This window comes from Melanostigma gelatinosum, assembly GCF_949748355.1.
Source record: "Melanostigma gelatinosum genome assembly, chromosome: 9".
NCBI classification, from domain to species: Eukaryota; Metazoa; Chordata; class Actinopteri; order Perciformes; family Zoarcidae; genus Melanostigma; species Melanostigma gelatinosum.
Window position 1 is genome coordinate 13,535,701 of NC_136642.1, and position 22,873 is coordinate 13,558,573.

The following is a 22,873-nucleotide window of genomic DNA, read 5'->3' on the forward strand; positions in this document are numbered from 1 at the left end:
TGTCTGGCTTGACTTAACACATCTTGTTGGGTTTTTGTCACACATGCAGATTTTCACCTAAATGCTACTGCCATTTGTATTTTTTTTACCCCCAGAAATACGAGTTATTTGTGTCGTTTTGTGAATCATACAAAAGACAAAGCTTGCAACACCTTTGCCATATCGTACACTGCCCAGAGGTGAACGTTACATGTGCATCTTTCAGTACATCAAGGCAGACACGGATCATTCTACCCATGTACCTGAGAGAACAAAATGCAGACATAAATAGAGTGAGCGAGAGAGAGAGAGAGAGAGAGAAGAACCAAGCCTCCATCTGCAGAGAGGGAGTCAGGAGATGTGCCTTCTGGCAGGAGCAGAAGAAGACAGCTGTGTTTGGTGTGGTATTTTTAAACGCATCAATGCTGCTCCAATCCCCGCTCCTCGCCTGACCTATTTTTAGCCAGGGCTGGCCATTGTTCTATTTCTGTCACCTGTGGGCCACGCAGTTGTTGATTCACATGCAAATGAAGCTTTGCTCCCTCCCTGGCTTGCATTTACTGCCTCGGCGAGGTGCTCAGCGCACAGTTCACGGCTCAGCTTTTACATTTTCTTCTCAGTCTGTGCTCAGACACTTTGTCGAGGAGAGGAGAAAAAAGACCACAGACTGAGAGAGGCAGATACGACTTGGCCATCTTCTCCTGTAACTGTGTTAGTGTTTAGGCACGGGAGAGCGGCAGCCCTGCAGAGAGAGAGAGTGTTGCTGCTCTGCGCTGAGAGCGGTGTGTCAGAGGAAGGGAGAGCGTTGCCTGTTGTCGCGGTCTCTCCCCTGAGTGGCTGAGGGGTGGCTCTTGGTGACAGGAAACGCTCGGCTTGCAATGAGACCTGAGCGCTGAGTGGAGTATGCTGCAGACGATTTACGAGGGCGAGTCAAGTTTCTCCACAACAGAAAGGCGCGTCGGACACCAGCAGTTCCCCAACCAGAGCAAGATGCACAACGTGAACAACTCAGGTGATCACACAGCCCAGCGTTTCTCCTCCTTTTGAGGAATCTCTGGGTTTTTTTTATCCTTCTTTTTCCCTCCCTCTTTGCATTCCAACCTCTCCCTCTATCTCTGAATCTCTTCCCTACTTCTCTGCTATTTCACATCGTCTGTGCCTCTCTCGCACACATTCACTCTGACTCTCTCTCCCTCGCCCTCTCTCTCTCTCTCATACTCTTAACTCTTTGCGCTCAGCCAGTCTCTCATTCTGTGTGAAAAGAGAAGTCAAAGCTTCTGAGCACAGCACAACGTGGTGGGATCAGCTGCTTCTTCCTCAATCAAGGTATTTGCTCTTGTGATGGTAAACGCTGCTTCATGAGATGTCTTTCTCAGTGGGACTGTTAACTTAATCTGTGTTAAAAGATGCTTTGGAAAGAGTTAAAAAAGTGTATTTAGGATGCATAGAGTGTTTTTAAACTAAAATGAGGAAATGTGTGAACACTATTGCCATGCTCTATTCGCCTGAAATGAGTCACTGTGAACATGAAAGGGATGTTGTGTTTCGCGAGCTTCCATGTCAGCGTGCACTTTTCAGGGAACAAAAAAAAAAAACTGTGACAGAAATTGTGACGGCACAACTGAAAGGTTTCTCTCAGGACATTTACCACAGACTGTTTTTTTGACCCGAGAATTGAATTTGAAGAGGACATGGCTGACATCAGTATGAGTAACATCTATTCACTCCGGATGAGTCACACCTTTTCAGCATGTAAGCTATTGATAAAATGTGTAAATTGTCTCTGGAAATGACATCAGCGTTGAGGCATTGCGCTACGTGAAAACATTATCATGTGAGGGGTTTACTGAGAAGCATCGTGAGAAAGTGCGGATGAAGTCATGTGACTCATTTACTGAACAATGTATTGTCACTGCAATACCTACAATTAGGCAACAGCAAAAGGGGGAGTAAAAAAAGCACAACCCTAAGCCTGACTTCAGGAGAGCAACACGGGTGACTGAAAACATCCAGAGGCAGTGGGCTAAAAACGTGAGGAGGTTTAAAATGGGATGACAGGGAGATGACACATTCCCTCTGTGATCTCTGTCAATGGAGCGCGTTATTTGACAATCAGGCTACAGCAGCAGCAGAGCAGGCTTTCTTCTTCTAGTTCTTCTTCTGCCGTTAGCGGCCTGTGATCCAAACAACAGACAGACCGAGCGCCTGAGTTCGGGCTCCTTGCTTATTCTGTGGGTCAGCTATTCTTAGGTGAGTTATTTTCAGCTCATGGCATTAGCCTGCTAAGATTAGGCGTCTGTGCGTTATCATGCCATGCTCCCGATATAACGGCGGTTTGGAACAGATATTTATAGAGAATTCTGTCATTTGCCTGTTTTAATTTGTTCTTTCCATTTTATAGTAAATCACGTGACAGTGACTCCAGAATGCCTTTGAATGAGTTTGCTGGATGTCATGTGAGTGTTGTTGGCAGAGCAGACACATTGTCTCTAAAACAGACCTGGTGGGTTTATTATGTGCTGTGTATGATTGTTTTAGGATATGAATCTATTGTCACCATTGCTATTTGGGAAGTGATCCTTTGTGAATTGTTTTCTGAAGCAAACTTCTTGACATTTTTATGTTTTACATCTTTGTTGTTACATTTCAAGTGCAACATGAAACTAAAGGGCACATTTTTTTATTTTGATTAGTGTCAGTAACATCAATGGTTTCCAACAAGGGAAAACTGATTATTTCCCCCCCAAGTGCAAAATATGTAAAATTGTACAACAAGCTCCCTTCAATAAGCACCTCTCAGATAATAACAGAGCGGCTCTTTTCAAGTCCTCTCGTCTCCGTCCCGTGTCCGTTCAGGCGGCCTCGCCGTGTGATTTAGAAGAGGCCGTGCACAATAACACACATGAATATCAGATTTGGTTTCAGTATTGCTTACCAGTGGCTCGTTATACAAATGATTAAATTATTGTTTTAAATAATTGAAGAGTGTGTTGAATAGAAAGCCCAACTGAAAATACAATGTATTGTATACATTGTTTCTGTTGATGTTGTATTAGGTAGAGCACAGTTTATGGCTTGTGTTTCATCAGTGGGACCAAGGATACTTTTCCTTTGGTTGGACAGTCGGAGTGTTTGCTGTTGCTCAAAGCATTAAGGCTATTGACTCTTTGTGATTGATGTATTAAGATCTGATGCCAATGTTGTCCACAGAAGGATGATGATAAGACATTGTCAGAGGGACTTGGATAGAGATTTGATCTGTGTGCTTTAGTGTCTGTGCTGTGAGACGGTTTGGCATGATGGCGGTGCGGGAGACGGCTGGACCCCTGGCTCCCCTCAGCGAGCGGCCCGTTGTGGTTCAGCTCGGCCCTCTTTCTTCAGTAGATAGCCTGCAAGCCGCAGCTCTGGCTCAGCTGCAAGGACGAGCCCGAGACTTAAAAATAAAGACCTGTTTTTTTTGCTTCCGATATGCCAGCTGCTCAAAATAACTAGGCACTGAATGAGAGATCCAGTGCCACATTGCAGTCCCAAGCATCAGCTTATTTTTGCCCTCAAACATCTTCTGTATCTCTGGTTCTATTTATACTGTCAGACGGGGGAATTTAGATCAGCAACAATCTCAAGTGCACACTGAATGCACACAACATGCAACATGCTCAAAGTGTAAACACAAAGTGGGCCGTACCTCAACCATGACCATATTTTACACTGTAATTTGGTAAATTGTATTAACTTTTTATTTGGTGATAAGATTTAAACAACAAACAGAACATATGATTGTCAACAGTGTGTTTTTTTTAACTTCTTGCAAATGTAACTATTTCTAAACACTATTAGCATCAATTAAATAATCAGATAAACCTTAGCTTTCACAGTATGTATGCAGGATGTTCATTATTATTACCCCAAAACACCTCCAAGGAATATTTATGATTGGAAACTACTTTTGTTCAAACACCACAGGGCCCCTTTAACATCCTGTGAGACAGTTGATCAACACTAACCACAATGTGTTTGTTGTGCTAAAGCAGCTTAATCTGAATAACGTTAGCCTAATTCAGTGACACCAAACATTATTTCTAGATGCAAACTAACGTGTACGGGTGTAAGAATAGCTGCTTATATGCATCAGGTTATGTTTACAATGTTAATAACTCCTTTCTCAAACTAGTTATCACTTTATGTTCTAGCGGGAAAGAAGTGATACTATTTAACGATGTGTATCTATGTATTGCATACTCCTCACATGTGATAGTAATGTCACAGGAGTGTGCTCACAGGCTGTGATTCACCCCCCCCCCCTCGGCAGGCCGTCCACAGGGAGGACTTTGGGCATGGGGTTAGGGTGCTTGTTGCTTCCTTGTGCTAAAAACAAATTTGGGACCTGTCATTCATAAATCTCCTGTTACCCAGGGCCTAGAGACACGTCTGTGCGCTTTCCACCAATCTGGACGTACTTCACTTTCACCCCCCCCAAAAAGAGTATCGTATTCATATCAAGGGTCAGGATCGTGAATGAACATGAGGTGACAGGCTCTCCTTTTGCGAGCGATCGTCTCAGAAAGTGGACCACAAGTTAGATAAATGCAACACTGCGCTTTTATTTCTGCCCGTGTTAAATTGAGCAGGCGGCCTCGCAACTGTGACAGTCTTTCGCACATTGTCTATATTAAGATCCTGCTCAAAAAAGCTTTTATATTTAGCCCTAGTTACTGGTGGTTCCGTATTCTCCTCTGCCTCAGGAGTATTTCTGTAATATAGAAACAGCCAATTTGAGTTTCAGGTGGTTTCAGAGCAACTATGTTTTTGTGGCGGTTGATACAGAGACAGAGGCATATGTTTACCTTTCCTCTGTTCCAATCAGCTCAGAGAATAATCGCGTCAGTCAACCGTGGGGAATGTAAGTTGTAAATGATTTATTAGGTCAGGGCTTCAGTGGAGCTACCTTTAGGACCTTACTATGTTTCTTCACCGCTGTCATTTCATCCAGCGTCACAGTGGACACGAGTAGAACAGGCACACGGGGTTGTTGTGGTTTCCTCAAGGGCCATCTCATACAGTCTTGGTTATCAAAGGAGGCTTAAGCTCCCCCCCCCCCCCCATCCTGTTAAACCACTGTCTGAGATTTCCTGATGGAGGCTCAGCTTGATGTGCTGATCAAAGTGGAGATCCTTAATGCCAGTCACAGCGAGGGTACAGAATGAAAGACGAGATTAATTAGATATCTCGGTGGTGAAGGCAGCAGGTGTTTTTTTTTGTTGTTGTTGCTATATTTAGGTCCATTAGGCAAAAGTATAGCACTAGGGCTGTCTGACTCTCTGATCCCTTCAATGGCTCACAGGTTCTCATCGTGCCCCTGGAACAGGAGAGTCCTCTGTCAAGTACTTCCAAGCTGAGATTAATATTCCCTGTCAGGAGAGAAGGGTTTGTTCTACAGGTGCCCGCCGAGCCGCTGCCCTCCTCTGTCATTTCATGGGAGCTGTTTTTAGAACACAGAAAAAGAAGAATCACAGTACGGGAGTCCCCTCTAGCTGTCTCCACTCTTTGAACATGTTTTAAGACAAGTTATCGCTGAATCTCTTCAGTGTGTGTGTGTGTGTGTGTGTGTGTGATGCTTTCTATCGCTCTGTGCTGGGGACTCCTTTCTTATATACGAGCTGAAAAAAAGGATGGGGGGGGGGGGACACATAATTATGTCGCTGGCGTTGCCATGGCAGCAGCAAGTTAGGGTGGTGGATACAAGGGTGTGGGGGTTGTCACAGACCAGGATTGCGCCACTTGCTTTTATGTTTCTATTTATAATCATCACCGCGCTCATACACAAGGAATGGTGGCAATGAAAAACAGGCTACAGGACAAAACAAATGGGCGCCAGTGAGCTTCGCAGCATCAGTGGGCAGGAGGGCACTTCTTCTCAAGTGATGGCTACTGTAGACTGACTTCTTTTGGCAGGTTTAAACTCCTTTTTATTGGCATTTCACTACAGTTTATGAGGTTAAATGCATGACAGGATTGCCACCAGGTTTATTTATGTCAACATGTAAATTGTAACGTGCTAGATTTTCCTCTCGTGCTTCCCAAAGAACAGGTGGTGTAGTAACAGTGCTTATGTTTGTTCCCTCAAATGTGACCCGTGAGAAGATTACAGCAATGAATGCACTCAATAAATCCACCCCCCCCCCCCCCCCCCCCCCAGCCACTGGAATTTTAAGTAGGTTTGAATCTTTCTCTGGTCTCAAAATGGAAGAGACATTATAGAGTCTGGACACTGCGTACCCACCCTTGAATGTCACATCACGTTCAGCATAACTAACATGTCATTTTGACATTTGACATTTTTTTTAAACGGTTCAAAGATGTAATTCTGTTGAAAGAACAGCTGCACTTACTGTAGCAACTAAATACAGTTGAGAGGTTGAGAACAAGCATGGAAAAAGATGAAGAGAAATCGTGTACAATCACAAATCATCCTCTGTGGACTAGAGAGACGAAGTAGCCCTGTCTCCTATGTTCTTTACGGGAAATCGATTTTCTCCGTGGAATAACCTATATATAGAGCACGGAGGCCACAGGGATGCCCTCCCACTTTGTATCTGGCAATTACTTAGAATGAAGGTAGTTGTCAAAGACAAAGGCAGTTCTTACAGATGCACACATCGCAGCGTCTGCACTCGAGAGCAGAGATGGAAAGATCACAGGAACATGAATTCAGGCTCACACTACTTCGCCTTAAATCATTTACGTTAACACGGGATAGCTGCATGACTCATGTGGTTGAGAACAGGGAAAAGGACTCTTCATTTGTTTATCAAACAGTGGGAAGATAGGATTTATTCAAATACTTGAAAGGACCACTTCAACATTTCGTGCCAAACATCTATTGAGTCTGTCATAGAGCTGCTCCCAGTAGACTGTACTGTGATCCCATGTTTGTTTATAGAAACTATTATAATTGTAGGTCTGTGAGGATCATGAGAGAGAAAGCTGTGCTCCTCATTTCTGACCCTTTTTTCCCTCCCTGCTCTTTCTTTATTTTTTCATTTTTAAAGCTCCAACTCTCTTTTTCAGAATCCTAATTTCCCTCCTGAACCTAACTCAGTCTACAAATATACTATAAACTGCCACCTCTGGTTGCATACAGAGAAAAGTGCTAATTACGGGACTGACCCACCTCTTTCTCTCTTTTATTCTCTCTGCTCTCACAGTGGACATTAAGCCAGACGTGGCGTTGGCTGTGGAGTCCTTATCTCCATTGGACCTGCGTACAGATCTGAGGATGCTAGGGTCCGGCTCTGACCCGGGACTGTGGGAGAGGCAGCTGCAGCAGGAGCTGCTCCTCATTCAGAAGCAGCAGCAGATCCAGAAGCAGCTACTCATCAGCGAGTTCCAGAAGCAGCACGAGAAGCTGACCCGTCAGCACCAGGCTCAGCTCCAAGAGCACCTAAAGGTCAGCGCGGCACTGAACAGTTTGTGTGGAGGACAGCACAGCAGTGTGCCCAGTGGCTCAGCACATCAGCACAGTGTACAAAACAGAAGAGCACAACACCACATGGCTTACTGCAGATCAGTGGAAAACATTAGAGCGCAGGACAACATCACAGGGTGCAGGAAGAGAAGAAACAACTCAGCGCAGCAAGGCAGGGTGTCGAGCAATACATCACAGAACAGTGTGAGTTGTGTTCTTACAGACGAGCACAGAATAGTCCATCACAGCAAAAATATCTACCGAAGCTCACATAAGCCACTGTAGTTTTAAAAACTGTATTTGTCAGTGTGCTCTCTTCATGCTGAGTCGAGGCCTGCAGTTTTTTTTTTCTCAGCTCCAGCACGATCTCCAGGCCATGAAACAGCAGCAGGAGCTTGCAGAGAAGGAGCGTCGTCTGGAGCAGCAGCAGCAGAGCCAGCAGGAGAAGGAGCAGGAGAGGAATCGGCGAGAGCAGCATGTTTCCAGCCTGATCCTCCGGGGCAAGGAGCGCTCCCGAGAGGGTAAGAGCTCGACGCAGCCATCATCACCATCTCCTGAACATCAGGGGGGGAATTCTCGTCGTAACCCTCGACTATTTCCAATATTCTTTTAATGCATTATCATAGAGTGGGGTCTAAGCAACAATATACATATAACAGCTGGATGTGAATGCTTTACTGTAGCACAATGCTCCACTCATATATTCCCATTGGTTCATGTACATGTTGAGTTATCATCATTATCACAAGGATAATAGCCATCGAGTCATGTGGCAGGATCAATATAGCCTTTGTAAGAATATTAGCCATAATTTAGCCATAACATTCTATGTTATTGAAATAAAAGGAGGGTTTTCAACTAACATAGCCTGATGTTAGATTGTGTAACTGCATTAGCTACTCATCCTGTCGTCCACATCAATATAGTTACTGAACTTTATTGAAACACCCACACAATATTTGATAAAACTACCTTGAAAGTGCGAAGATCAAAATAAAACAAATAAAGTGTGAGAGGATCAGCCCTCCAAAATAAAACAAGTTTCTCTCTTTTAGATTTTATTTGCCACAGTTTTTAAATATCCAGTGGAGAGGCAATTTAGCTTCATATCCAACAATATAATGATGATGATGATGATGGTGATGATGACATGGTACTGAACCAGTTCATGCAACTGATGTCATGCGGTTGTCCAATGACATTTAAGCTGAGAGTTTAGGAGAAAATGTCTTTCAATAGCACGATGAAAATAGCCTCAGATATAGTATTTCATTTCTGTTTTTACCTTATAGCTAATAATAGAGATATTTATGACTTTGTCAAGTCAGGTAATTCGAAACTGTGACCTGCAACTGTAACCGTCCAGCGGGAAAGAACATCTCTCTGCAGTATCACTGTAGCATTTGAAACTAATATAGTGCTCTCAGACCACCAGGGGGAGATCTTCATACATAAATTGTGGCTGCCGGGGGAGCTATTGTAAACTCAATTTGAAGAAATAAAAGAGGGAAAAAAAGAATGAAGTACTTCAATTCCAGTAAGTCATTTGTGATACAGGAGAATAAAACAGGTGAGGGAATCTGTTACAATATGGTGGATGTTTGATTCCTAACAGGCAGTAATATATCAGGAGTCAGAGCCCTAGGGTAACCCCAATCCCGTTGGTTCCGTCTTTTGGCCTCACAGGGGCTGTGGCAAGTACCGAGGTGAAGCAGAAACTCCAAGAGTTTCTGCTGAGCAAATCAGCGAAGGACCCTGGAAGCAATGGAGTCAATCATTCTTTCATCCACCACCCAAAACTCTGGTACACGTAAGTATTTTCTGTTGCTTTAGCGTGAAAGAGTGCGATACGAATACAGAAAGTACATGTAAATCACATAGAAATACAATCTACATCATGAATGTGATGTGTTTTTGTGTGACTAGGTCCTCTCACCACACATCACTGGACCAAAGCTCTCCACCTCTGGGCGGCACATCCCCCACCTGCCAGTACCGTCTGCCGTCACCCATGGAGAGCAAGGACGACTTCCCCTTGAGAAAGACAGGTTTGATGATTTCCTCACACACACACACACACACACACACGCACACACCTACACACACACACACACACACACACACACACACACACACACACACACACACACACACACACACACACACACACACATACACACACACACACACACACAGCACAGCACAGCACAGCACAGACATGAAAATGCAAATATACATCTACACAGACCTAATTGAAGAGATGTGAGCATGAAGATATTGCCTCGTATTAGTCATTTTCCATTTACTACGCTGCGTTATAAATACACACGTGTGCATGTGTCTTTTTGACCCTTGTCAATCAAGAGGTCGGTGTACCCATGGAGTATTTCCTGAGGTTGCTGATGACCTGCTAATAACATCAGTTAGGCTCATTATGTACCCGGCCCCTCCTCCGCATCCCTCCAGGGCTCTACACTAAAAACTTTCACAAGAGGTGACGCAAGCCAGAAAAGTAACTTAAACCTTCCTTATTCCTATTTGGATTCCTCTAAAACACACATGTAACGACACAGTTTAATTGTATGTTTTCACTTCACAAGTTAAAATTTGAATTAGTGTTCGCCATTATTTTTAAAGGAACTACATTTGTCCCTATGTTACAATAATAAACCAAATTCCTTGGCCTCTTTCAGCGGTTTAGTGGGTAATGGGAGAATTAAAGCGGATTAATTTCTCCTGAGTTATGGGCTTTAAACGCTATTTTGAAAAGACACAGGTTCCCACCAAAAAGCAGCTCAGGTTTGTTGGTTTAAAGTTTGAGCAATCCTTTGGGGATGCTTGTATAAATAAGAATAATTCCTGCCTCTTGGTTTGAGGGAGCACAAGCTCGCAAAGCTAAATACTTCATAATTCAGCAATGAGGTCACCGAATTACTTTATGTCCTTTTCCTTTCTGTGTCTCTTTAGATTACATTGGAAAACAATTATACTTGTTGAGTTATTGAACTGCAGGCTTGTCATGTTGCATGTATACACAATTTAGAGATCAGGCAAAGGAATTATGTCTTGTAAAATAAAGTCACTGCATGGCAGGATAACTCATTAGAAAGGTAAAGGAAAGCGTTGAGAGCTTTGTAATCTATTTCAATCACACCACCTTCAGAACATGCCTCTTGTAAATACATATTTACATTTCTGGGACATGTCTTTAGATCCAGAAGGTAATGAGTTGCTTGATGAGTATAATAACCAGTTAAAGACAGTTTTCTAAAATAACAGAGCGACTGTAAATGGTAGGAGTGCTTGCCTTTTACTGTGAACACAAAGAAGCAGGTTTAAACAAATAACTGGACGGATACAATTTCAGTCTCAACATTTTCATCCTTTAATTCATGGTGAAATCATCTCTCCTTTTCTGTGCCTGCCTGTCTTGCACTGATAAAACTATTTCTTGCTCTTCAGATTCCTGAATCTATATGTGGTCATTTCCTGCTTAGGCCTTCCTCCCCCACTTCCTGTCTGTCTTCATTAAGGTCCTCTGAGAGCTTGGCACCCGAGAGGGACACACAAAGGTAGTGTTGTTCCCTGAGCCACGAGCTGTCACTGATAGCTGATTGGCAGGTGTTGCAGAGTTAAGACGGGAACAGGCAGGATGAACCTCGACAGGACTGTTGTGTTAAAGCAAAGATAGCTCTCTCAAAACAAAAGTGGAGATGACTCCAATGCTCCACGTCAGACTCCCCACTGCTTTATCTGGCCTGAGGGCCGAGCGCCACCTTTCTCTGGTTGAGGTTCACAATGATGTACATGTAATATATATTGCTTAACACTTGGTGGTCAATACGTATCTTTTAACATTGAATAGAAAAATAGCCTCAATCCATTTTAAGCACACTATTTTTTTATGTTCAGGTGTAGACATTATGATAAAAATTTCAACTATGGATCAGTACGTCCAGTAAATATCCCATTAAAGGAACAATCTGTGCTGTGAGATTTCATTTGGGCGTCCCATTAATAGTTATGTCATCCTTCAAAACACAGTTTAGCTGTAATGCCCTTGGCTTTACTCCACCCATTCAAAAAGCAAGTTAAATAATTTCACATAATTAACTTGTTTACTCGCTACATATCCTCTTTGTTTCGCTTCCAGGGCCCAGAATAGAGCGCTCCGAGGGCATGCGATAGTCTGTTGCAAGAATAGTTGCAGCTTAGCAGCAGGAAGTGCAACACCCTCTCTGGTCTTGACCCGGTTAACCAAATGTGTGCATTCAGCAGGTGCAGGAAAGATTTTCAAAAATAATCCCATGAAAGTGTAACGGTAAAGTATATCAAAGTAAATTGTGTGTAATGTTATCTGATCTTGTAAAGAATAGAAACATTTAACTTGCTAATCTTAAAACACAGAATGCCTCAAATCTTAGCTTTGCGTTTATGTTGTTAAAGGAACAGCAAACACTGACCATTAATTCATCAATTTCAGGACCACTTTAAACCAGAATGTCAGAAAAATGCGTGGCAGGCTCTTCATGTACAGAACACACACCTCAGCTTTCCACGCAGCCATCTGTGCAGGTCCAGGCTCTAGTGGACGAAGGCACCCACAGTGACAGCACGGTTTCTTATTAAGCGTAAGGCATTCACTTGCACAGCCACCAGCCCCGCAGCACCACTTTCAGATGTAATAAGGTGATTGATTTATGACTCTGGTATATTGGCGCCATCACTGTGTGTTTTCGTTCACTGAGAAGCTGGAGCAGAAACGACCCAGGTGTTCTGCAGCCGCCATCGTTGCCTGCTGTTGCATCGTGGATCGGGGCATTTTTTATTTTATTTTTTCCACGGAGACCAGCGAGAAAGTGTTTGTTCCCGAGGTGCTGTCTGCCGTTCCCGTGGCGACCATTTGGGATGCGTATATAGCTTGGTGGCAGCGGTGTGTAAAAATAGAAAGCAATCAAGGCAGCAGTGCGTGAAGTAGATTCATATGACTCCCAGCAGCATTTTCTCTCCATTTATCTCTCCTGCCTCTTTTCTTCCTCCCTCGCTCTCTTTCATTCTACCTCACACCCACAGGATTAGAGGTCTGTGCCACGTATTAGGGAAGAGGGTTTTGCTGCTTTTGACAAAAGCCAGAAATAGCAGCATCCAGCCCACTCTCCTATAGCTGTGCCCCCCCCCCATCACCGCTCCCTCTCCTCCTCCCTGCAGTGCTCCCACGTCACATCCCCTCTTCCCTATGGATCGCTGTATGCTGTACACATCGCAATAGACCTATTTAATTATTGATCTGAGCTAAATCATTGAAACAGGTTGGCTATTGTGTAACAGGTTTACATAACGTGAATACAGCTTTGTGCTCTGGCTTTCAGTCAAAACACCAGCTTTTATTCTGCTGGTTTATGTGAGTGTATAAGGCTAGCCGTGTGATTTCATGTCCACAGGGTTGATGGGAAGTCCATATGAGCCGTATTGACCCAGTGAGTCACTGTCACTGTGAGCACGACTCAACTGTCAGGCTGAAAAGCATTCACATAACAGATGCTTACATTGTTAAAGATGATTTCTTTCTCTGGATTCAACCTCATTGCAGCTCAATGCATTGTTTGCATTATATAATATGTCATGATTTACCTTTTGCAAGACACTCATTGGTCTGTAATATATATTATGTAACTCAAGCCTAATCTATAGTTATTGTTCATTACTTACACCCTGAATTACATTCACCAAATTAAAGGGAAATAAGGAAACATAACTTAATTAGTTCCTGTTTATGCCCATGTTTAGTAGGTACACTTTAGTGTTAGTCCTATTCAAAGAATGGCATAAGTAAATAAACATGAATAAATAATGAATTCTTTATTGAGCTATTCTCACCGCTTTGTTGAACCTCTTAAATTCAATGTCATCAAACGAGGCTTTGTTTTGGTACTTCAGAGGTGTTACTCATCTGTTGTGTGTAACAGTGTGTGTTCGATTGAGGTTTAAAAAGTGATTACATTTTTAACAAATGTCCTTAAATCCAGCATAAATACTTGTTGAGAAGTTTGAAAGTAATATGTCTGTTGTGAAAAATATTGCATCAGTGATGGACTATATTTGTAAGCCTGGATCAGTATAGGCCAAGCTGTGTGTGTGTGTGTATGTGTGTGAGAGAGAGAGAGAGAGAGAGAGAGAGAGAGAGAGAGAGAGAGAGAGAGAGAGAGACTTTGGAGTGTGTTCAGACTCTGTATTTGGGTATCTCTGTTTTGCATTAGGGGGGGGGGAGAGCCTGAAACATCTGCCATGTTTTTGTGTTATTTTAACTGTTGCTACTGTATCAGACTGTGGTCACCAGGGCGGCAGGTAGCGGACTATTTCACTTAGAGCCCGTGTGTTGCTCAACCTAATTTAGTCCAGATGAGGTGGAAATGGGCCCAATCCTCGTTTAATTTATCTGAAACATGCTCTGAATTTCACTGAAACTGAAATCGTTACATGTCGAAGCGTGACAACATTGCTTATTTTTTAACTGACTTATAGTCTCCTTATTTCCCTTTTAATCTTCTCTTATTTTACGCCGTCATTATTTTCTTTGATAAGGTAAATTTCACTCAGGCTGTATAAAAGCACACCGTTTGACTCTATAAAAATAATCATAACACACTCTCACGTTTGTATAATTTATCTCCATGTGATGGGGCTTCTTTATTGTCCACATAGTGTGAATTGAGAAAAAAAGTCTGCTCCTTGTACTTTAGCCTCTGAGCCCAACCTGAAGGTACGATCCAGACTGAAGCAGAAGGTAGCAGAGAGGAGGAGCAGCCCGATGCTCAAGAGAAGAGATGGAAACATCATGACTCCATACAAGAAGAGGGCTCTGGAGCTAATGGGTGCGTTGTATTTGTTGAATTTTATTTTTCCCTGTTATCACATGTGCGGAATATTGTGTCCATCCTATTATCTGCTGTTTAAAGTGTTCTCTGAAAACAATACAAGCCTGTTCTTTAGCGTTATTGTTGCTTAGCTGCATAATAATCAGCCAATTTGCTATTCAGGAGCATATTATGGTCATAGTATCTTCATGTAAGAAGGGCCGTTGTAATCAGGCAGCCATGAGCGTACACATTAAACTGTTGTGAGGCCGCAGCTGTTATGCAGAGCCTCTGTGTATGTGTGTTGTGTGCAGAGTGTGAGCATGCATACTGTGTCTAACTCCTTGATGTTTTCGTAGACTCTACGCCCACTAACAGTGCCCCTGGCTCCGGCCCCAGCTCTCCCATAGGGGCCTCTAGTGCCTTGGGGGCAGAAAATGGACCCTCCTCTCTGCCTACTACCACAAAAACTGAGGTATGTTTACAAATCATCAGCACTGCTATCGACTTGCCAAAATGTGAAGCAAAAGTCCTACTGCTGATGTTATTCTGCAATGGAAATCATTTGAATAGCAAAACTATATACTTTTGTGTCAGGGTACTAAATGGCTGTCTGCCGTCCCGCTCGCAGCTATAAAAACAGCCAGTTGTCCTCTTGTCTGTTCCACTCCATTGACAATGACTCCCCACTCTGCCGTTAAAGAGGCACAGCTTGACCCACATGTCTGATTACCCCAAGTTTACTTGCATAAAGATGACACATTATGCAGTGCAAAAACAACAGGAGGAATTAATGCTGCACACTTTATTTTTTCTACACAACATTTTTCTTCCAGATGTGCTGCACAATCAGTTTTATGTTCTGCCAAAAAAAAAAACATCTGTAGTTTGGCTGCAAGGTTGCTGTTGGCTTGTCATTGTCATCCTGTCATTGGTTTGGCGGCGAGCCTCTTTTGAGTTGTTCGGAGGCGTTTCCCAGTAGATCCACGGCTGAGTTACTGACCAGAGCTCCCCTTGGACCGAGCTCACAAAGCAGACCATTATAGAGGGTGGCAGATATGACACATCTCTTAACAATCCTAGCAGAGCAGCTGTGTTTTCCTTAACCATCGCTGTTTACTCTCCCAGGGATGTCCAGCAACACAGAGAAGGGGGGAGACGCCCTGACATCGGGCTGAAGGTTGGGGCTCGGGGGGGAGACGGTTTAATTGATATCCCAGGCACTAGTAGCCAAAGACACCCACATGCTAACAACACAAATACACACGATTGCTATTGTATCAGCCCCAAGCTGAAAGCCATCGGTGGACGGTGGGGCCTGCCCGTAGACCTCATGCCTGTTGTAAAAGCAAGGCCTGTTTGTGCACCGTTACATTAGGTATCCTTTTTCAGAGGGAACGGGTCCCCTGGGTCAAATATGGGCCGGATATCCACATACAGGTCACTGAGTACTGGTAGGGGTTGGAAGGATAAACATGGCTGTTCCAAAACCACATGCTGGTCCGCGGCTCTGCTGGGTACAGGAAGTATGCCCCAGTGCTGATGTTCTCTGGGAGAGTAGCCTGAGGGTGGGGACCACGGAGTAGGAACAGGCAGCAGGCCGACTGGGGGCTGACAAAAGTGAGGGTGGAGCGGTAGATTTAGAGGTTTGCAATGTTTTATATATATATATCAACCTCCCTGGTGCCATTCTGTGAAGCTCCAGGAAACTCTTGCTGCCTGCCACACCTTTTATATCTATTACAAAAACTCACACCGTTCCTTCTGGAGCACGGAGGGCTTGTTGTTCGTCATAGTGCATTAACGTTTATGCCGCTGCTCGTGTTGCCTTTTGAAATTATCCACAGTGGGATTTCTAAATCTGTCGCCTGCTCCTAAATCTCTCCTGTCTTCCCTCTGTCCTGTGTGTTTTCGATGCAGAGATGGCCTTCACAGCCGAGATTGTTCCGACCCGAGGGCTCTGTGTCGATGCTGAGCTTATACACTTCTCCCTCTTTACCCAACATCTCCTTGGGGCTTTCAACTACATCCTCACCCATTAGTGTAAGTACAGACTTTTTTTATTCTTCAATATCCTTAGATAACCTTGTTTGTTTTACATTAAATAACATATTACTTAACACACCAGTCTTGTGGTTTAGTGGTGGTCTAAGTTGTAAAAGCTGCCATCAGTGGCTGCCTGAGTTCACTGTGCGACCACAGGTCACTGACCTGTGGCCCCAAATGATTTTATCACCCTTAGATAAATATTGTTCTGCAGTGTCTTGTGTCAGGCGTGCGCTTATCTTCCTCTATTACCTCATTCATCACGGCGTTTAAAGAGGCCAAGTCCATTCAAGTGCAACTCCTGATAGCACAGCACATGATATATCATCCTTTAGCTCTGTGGCACATTCCACAGAGGCCTGTTCATCAGCTACAGGACCCTCTTACCACTGAGTCAATCATTTTCATTCACAAAAACAAAAAGCAGTAGTATTGAATTTGGCTTGTTACAATGAAATGTCACATTTCCTACAAATGATAATAAGTAACGAACAAGCCCAATGCACAGCATATGTAGCGTGATTTAAGGAATAACCTAGGGCTGGGCGATAAATCGATTTAATCGATTAATTCGAATGTGTGCTTTAAGGCGATGTGTTTTATTGAAAATCGAGAAAATCGCCCCCACCCCTCCCCCCCGTTGGGCTCCCGTAGTAGAGTGCGCGCGCATTGTTTACAAACGAAAACAATGGCGGCCAGCAGTGAAGCTCTCGTTCATAAGAGAGGGAAGAATGTGTCTTCGGTAGTCTGGAAATGGTTCGGGTTCGTGTCATCTGACACAGAACAAACAGCACCACGATGTAAGGTCTGTCTAAAAGCTATTGCTACAAAATCAAGCAGCACAACTAATTTAATGCAGCACCTCAAACAGAGGCATGCCGCCGAGTGGGAGAAGTGTTGTTGCCCTGAGGAGGGAGCAGGACCGCGGGAGCACAAGCGCCGCCGCCGCCGCCACCTCACAACAACAACCCAGCATTTTGGAGACATTCACCAACTGTACTCCGCATGAGAAGAAGAGTGCCCGGTGGAAAGCCATCACGGATGCAGTCGCGATGTATATCGCAAAAGATATGGTGCCCATATACACCGTGGAAAAGCCGGGGTTTATTCACCTTCTCAAAGCTTTGGACCCCAGGTACGTGCTACCAAGCCGTAAACATTTTTCTGACGTTGCCTTGCCTCGGCTGTACAATAGTACACGCCAAAGGATTTCTGCGGAGCTGGAGGGGATGTCATTCTACTCCGCAACAACTGACCTGTGGTCCAGCAGGTTGACCCAGACACCGATCCACTTGACTGGTAGAAGCGTCACCAACTTAACTTTCCAAGGCTAAGTACTTTAGCAAAGAAATACCTCTCTGTGCCAGCTACAAGTGCCCCCTCTGAGAGGCTTTTCAGTGTGTGGGAGGGCATTGTTACATGCCACCGTGCATGCCTGAAGCCAGAGGTAGTAGACAGGCTTGTCTTCCTGGCAAAAATATTTAGAAAAAACATGCACTACTGTTTAATACTGTTGGTTATGTTGTGAATGCACTTGATTTTGTTTACATGCACTTATTTACTGTGCAAAATATGTTATGTTGATGTTAGATCAGATGTTGCACTTTTGAAAATGTGAATGTTAAAGGGTCACATACATTTTATTTCATGCTGTGTTTGTATCAGTGTATTCAGTTAGAAAAGCTTACTGTAAAAAGTTACATTTGCACAGTTGTTTACAATGGAAGGCTACTATTTAATGCCATTTAATGTTATGTTTAATTTAATTTTATATTTAAATGATTCAGGGAAACAAAAGAGTGACCAAATACTTTTTGTATACTACAGGCACCTTTCTACAATGTTCAGGTTTTGTTTGCACTTTATTTTTATCAACCTACTTGGGAAAATCATCACAAAATAAAATAAAAAATAGTTTTCAACAGCTTCTGTCATCTGCAAAAAATTTTGGGGGAAAAAATCGATTTAAATCGTGAATCGGATTTTTTGTAAAAAAATCGGAGATTTTTTTTTTAGGCCATATCGCCCAGCCCTAGAATAACCGTTACTTTATTGTCTTTGATGCTTCACTCAGTCCGTCATGGGGTTGGGGGACAGATCGACAGAAATTAGGCATGGGCTGCCCGGGCACCTGCTGGGCCCTGTGCCCCTTCAGACAGGCCTGGAGTCTAAAGTGAGCCCCAGTCACCAGGCCCTCCTCCAACACCTCCTGCAGAAGGAACAGATGAGGCAGCAGAAGATGCTCTCCTCTGGTTAGACTGCCTTATTTCATGTTATACATTACGTTGCACCATATTGCTATGCTATAAATTAAAAGTACAATATGACATCAAAAGAAGCCTGATACGAGTTTTGATTGTTTTATTTTTCAAGGCCAGGGCACCATGTTATCCCACCCTCAGTCCCCTCTGGCCATGAAGGATCGCCCCTCCAGCAGTCGGCCCAAACTACCAAAACACCGGCCCTTGAACAGGACCCAGTCAGCGCCGCTGCCTCAGAACACTCTGGCCCAACTTGTCATCCAGCAGCAACACCAGCACTTCCTGGAGAAGCAGAAACTGTACCAGCAGCAGATCCATATAAATAAGGTATTGTGCTGTTCATCGAGGATTTTGACTTTCAGGTTTCTTTTCGCAGCATTCTCTTTTTCCTCCCAAGGTCTCAGGAGGTCTTATGTTACTGCAGGGAGTCTGATTTAATCATTTTAAGAACACAACTGCTGATCTATTTACAGCATTTTTGTAAACGCATTCTGCGGCAGCTCAGGGTTAGAGACCCGGGCTGTTGTCTGTTCTTCCCAGGAATCCCGGTGTTGTTTCTGCAAAAGCAAAGAACTTCTGCCTTGACTTGAAATGGGAGAAGAAATGCTTCCCCTGCACTAATTCTGTTATCATAGCTTAAGGCATCAGTGCCGTTCACATGCTAACATTGTGAAATTCAATTCAGCTGAGTTCAAATGAACGAAAAAGTGCCCAGAATACATTTTGTTCCTCTGTGGCAATATTTATGTTTCTGTTCACCGGCCGAGGTGACCTCGCTATACACAGAGTGTAATTATTCTGGTGAGGGACGTGTGCGAGGTGGCAGACACTGTGAAAGGCAGCATTGTGTGAGCTCTCATACTGATGTGTCCCAACGCTGGGAACCATAGAGCAACTCTCACCGAGAAGTCATAAAAAGCACAAAGCACCACAAGCACTTATTGAGCAGTACGGATACAGCGTTCACTGTAACAAACCCTTTCAGTTTGAATTCCTCTGTAAAAACTAAAAATGATAATAAAAATAACAATGAAATCAAGTTTAATATCAGCTGAAATTATTGAAAAGTCCTCACTGAAGTCGATTTGATTTGAAAAGAGCTTTGGAATTATTGCGACATCTTGTCTAGCAACACATACGCATGCCCTGCTCTCATCACTCAGGCCAATGAGATCGCAAGTAAATCCTCTTTAAGTGGAGGTTATAAATGGCCCCTGATCAGGGATGAGCCCTCGGTGTTTATTGAGAGGGATCGCCGAAACATTGCCCTAATTAATTTCCGAGCAGAGGCTGGTCCACGGTTGTTTTTAAACGTCCTTCAGTGCCTGCAACAGTAGGGGGCACTACTGGAAGTTTACAAGAGCTTAGGGGTTTTAGGAAGTGGTGTGGACAGTGTGTACTAATGCCAAGCTAAGGAGGCTGATTCTTGTAGCTGAAAGGATATTTATATTCATTCTGTAGACAGTAATGTTGCCGGTTAGCAGCAGGGGTAGGCGCTCCAGCTCTTGGAGCCCTCTTGTGGCCGACTAATCAAATCATAGCACCGTTACATTAGCAGAGCTGCGAGACACTGAAACATCCCTCTGAGTAGAGTTCTTCTGTCTGGCTCAATTTCAACTCGCATGCCTCCGTACGTGCTAACAAATCACTCATTTGCTCTATCGGCTTTTTAACCGGCTTTGACGTCCCCAACACAGACAGTTGCAACTGTTAATACAAATGAATACTGTCTGTGATTGATTAAAATACTTTTTGATGCAAGTAAGATAAAACGAAAAAAATATTTGAATGATAGCCACAATTTACATGAGAAAGCACGATCTACCATTGGCAAGATCTTCTGAACTGCACTAATCCACTTATGTGGGTCAGTTTTTTGCTCCAGTGTAAGAAGAGCACTCCCATTTAGCAAATTACAGTGTTCACAGTATATTGTATGTTTCCCTCACAGTTTGTTTTGTTTCTTTTTTCAACATCAAGATAGTTTGGGAAAAAGCTTAGAATTATTAAATGTCTATGACTTTGGCTGTATTTGCGTGCTTAATGTCGTTCATGTGTCAGAAATCTCACTGGATATTCTTTTTTGCTTTGATCTGATGAATGTTTGATTTGTTGAGGATCACTGGCTGCAGGTTATCCTCATTAATGTGGAGCCAATGTGTTTTGCAGCTGCTGTCCAAGTCCATTGAGCAGCTACGTCAGCCCAGCGCACACCTGCAGGAGGAGCAGGAGGAGCAGCAGCACCACCGAGAGCTGACGGAGAGCATGCAGGAGGACCGGCTGCCCCCTGGAGGAGTCATCCGGAAGCACACGCTGAGCAGCAGCAGCGGCTCAAGCGGCGAGCTGCCCGACGCTCACTACGGGGTCATCAGGGTCAAGGAGGAGCCGGCGGATAGTGAAGACGAGGCCCTGACCAATCAGGGCTTAGAGCCAGAGCAGAGCGCCTATCTCCACCAGGTCAAAGGACGACTGGTGATAAGAGCCATGATCTGAGAAGGGAAGAGGATGAGATCACACACTTGCAACATTCGCAGATAATCAAGTCTCTACAAAGATGTGCATCTACATCCCTTCAGTTTACACACACACACACACACACACACACACCATACACACACAGAGCAGCCATTGCACAGTAGGCCGGCTCTCCCTGTCACGACATATGACCCCTTTTCACTCAGCTGCAGCCCACACTCTAAGACTCTCTGTTTGTGATTTTTGTGTCGTGATCTCTGTAAAATATGTCACTCTTATGTATATAATATGAAGACAATTTAGACCGTTCTTTTTAAGAGCTGCTTTGATCTTAGAGTCCGCTCAACTGACGAAAAGGCTGTATGTACAAATACTGTGGATTCAGCATCAGAGATGATTTCTTGAGGGAATGTTAAACAGGTGTACAGCTTTGAAGAGCCAACTTATGTTCCCATTCTGTACATTTTTTGCCATGAAACATTTGAATGCTCTTCTATCCAACTTTGGGAGTCATTGTAGAGTCTGTTAAGGAATTTGACACACCACACACTCGCTGTTCTCAAATATCTGTTATGATCTTCCACGTTAAGTGGTCTCAGAGCTGGAACAGTAATGAACATCTGTCTTAGAGAGAATGTATACTTAAATCCTAACTGAGGACTCTCCCTTAGGGCAGACTTTTGCGCTAAGAGCGATATTGCCGTTGGAATATGGTCCACTGCTCACGTTGAAATTTGAAGGGTAAAGCACTAAAGCCCCGCTTGGGTGTGCAGGCATCTCCAAACACACCGCGTGTCTCCATGCCTCTCTCTCTCTCTCTCTCTCTCTCTCTCTCTCTCTCTCTCTCTCTCTCTCTCTCTCTCTCTCTCTCTCTCTCGGAGCGGTCCCAGAGCCGGGGCTCTGTGTTAAGCCGAGCTCTCCTCCCTCTGGGTCCGAATCAAAGCTCGGCGGGTTCCTGCCCAGCTTTCAGCAGAGGAGTCAGACAGAGAGAGAGAGAGCGAGGCAGGAAATGCCTTCTAGAAGCCAGGAGTTGGAGTGATTCATGTGTGCAGGAATGTTGAGAGAGGAGGACCTCTGGTTTGAGGAGTCCAAGGGGCCAGGCTTGAGAATTGATTTACTGTCAAGGCGAATTACAAAGTGAGTGGGGATATGGTTAAGGGAGTCCCTTTTAAAGGGAATCGCTTCCTACGTATTCCCTCGTGGCATGCTTACCTTAACATGCAGGTTTGATGTTACCTCAATAAAAAATAAAAAAGGACCCCGACAGGACCTTGCTTCTTCTTTTTCTTTTTTCGAGCCTGTTTTCCCCTGAAAGTGCCCATTGCGACATGTATAGTCCGTCTTAAAGTGATGAATCAAATGTATTGCATAGCCGTAAACCTTCCTGTTTCATTTGTACCGTTGACTAAATGTAAAAGAAAAGCTTGTATGAGGTTCAGTGTTTGGTTTCATGAGAAAATCAAAACTGTCTAATGTCTAATACTGTACATTCAGATTGTCCGGTTTTAATGTTTTTCGTGGAAGTAAACCCAATCAGAACAATGTGAGTCTTGTTGTCCTGATGAGAACCCCTTTGCTGCCGGGGGGGGGGGGGGGGGGGGGGGGGGGGGGGAGTGGTTGGGGTTGGGGAATCCTGTGGTCTGTTCATAGCAGTTTGCATTTCTTCTCTTTCTTGCCTTGTGTGATAAACCGTTCTTTTTTTAAAATAAAGTTAATTTACCTCTGACGTTCTTTTGCAGATTATTTGTGCAGATGTACATCGTATTAAGAAGTTGCATACATGATAAAGAAAG

General features: G+C 43.9%; 1 protein-coding gene across 3 annotated transcripts; it reads left to right on the plus strand.

The window, feature by feature from the left end:
• The first annotated feature begins 650 nt into the window (after positions 1 to 650).
• On the plus strand, positions 651 to 22,658 carry hdac9b (histone deacetylase 9b). Of its 3 annotated transcripts, XM_079275647.1 has the most exons (12): positions 946 to 991; positions 1,218 to 1,305; positions 7,185 to 7,426; positions 7,785 to 7,965; positions 9,131 to 9,254; positions 9,371 to 9,492; positions 14,185 to 14,316; positions 14,658 to 14,773; positions 16,219 to 16,341; positions 18,419 to 18,596; positions 18,718 to 18,932; positions 20,775 to 22,658. In XM_079275647.1, the coding sequence occupies exons 3-12, from the start codon at positions 7,256 to 7,258 to the stop codon at positions 21,096 to 21,098; spliced, it is 1,686 nt and encodes a 561-aa protein (XP_079131773.1). In that variant the 5' UTR covers positions 946 to 991; positions 1,218 to 1,305; positions 7,185 to 7,255; the 3' UTR covers positions 21,099 to 22,658. The 3 variants fall into 3 exon arrangements, with proteins under 3 accessions (XP_079131771.1, XP_079131772.1, XP_079131773.1); XM_079275645.1 differs by lacking the exon at positions 1,218 to 1,305 and having other exon boundaries at positions 651 to 991; XM_079275646.1 differs by lacking the exon at positions 1,218 to 1,305 and having other exon boundaries at positions 651 to 991; positions 7,800 to 7,965.
• Positions 22,659 to 22,873: the final 215 nt, after the last annotated feature.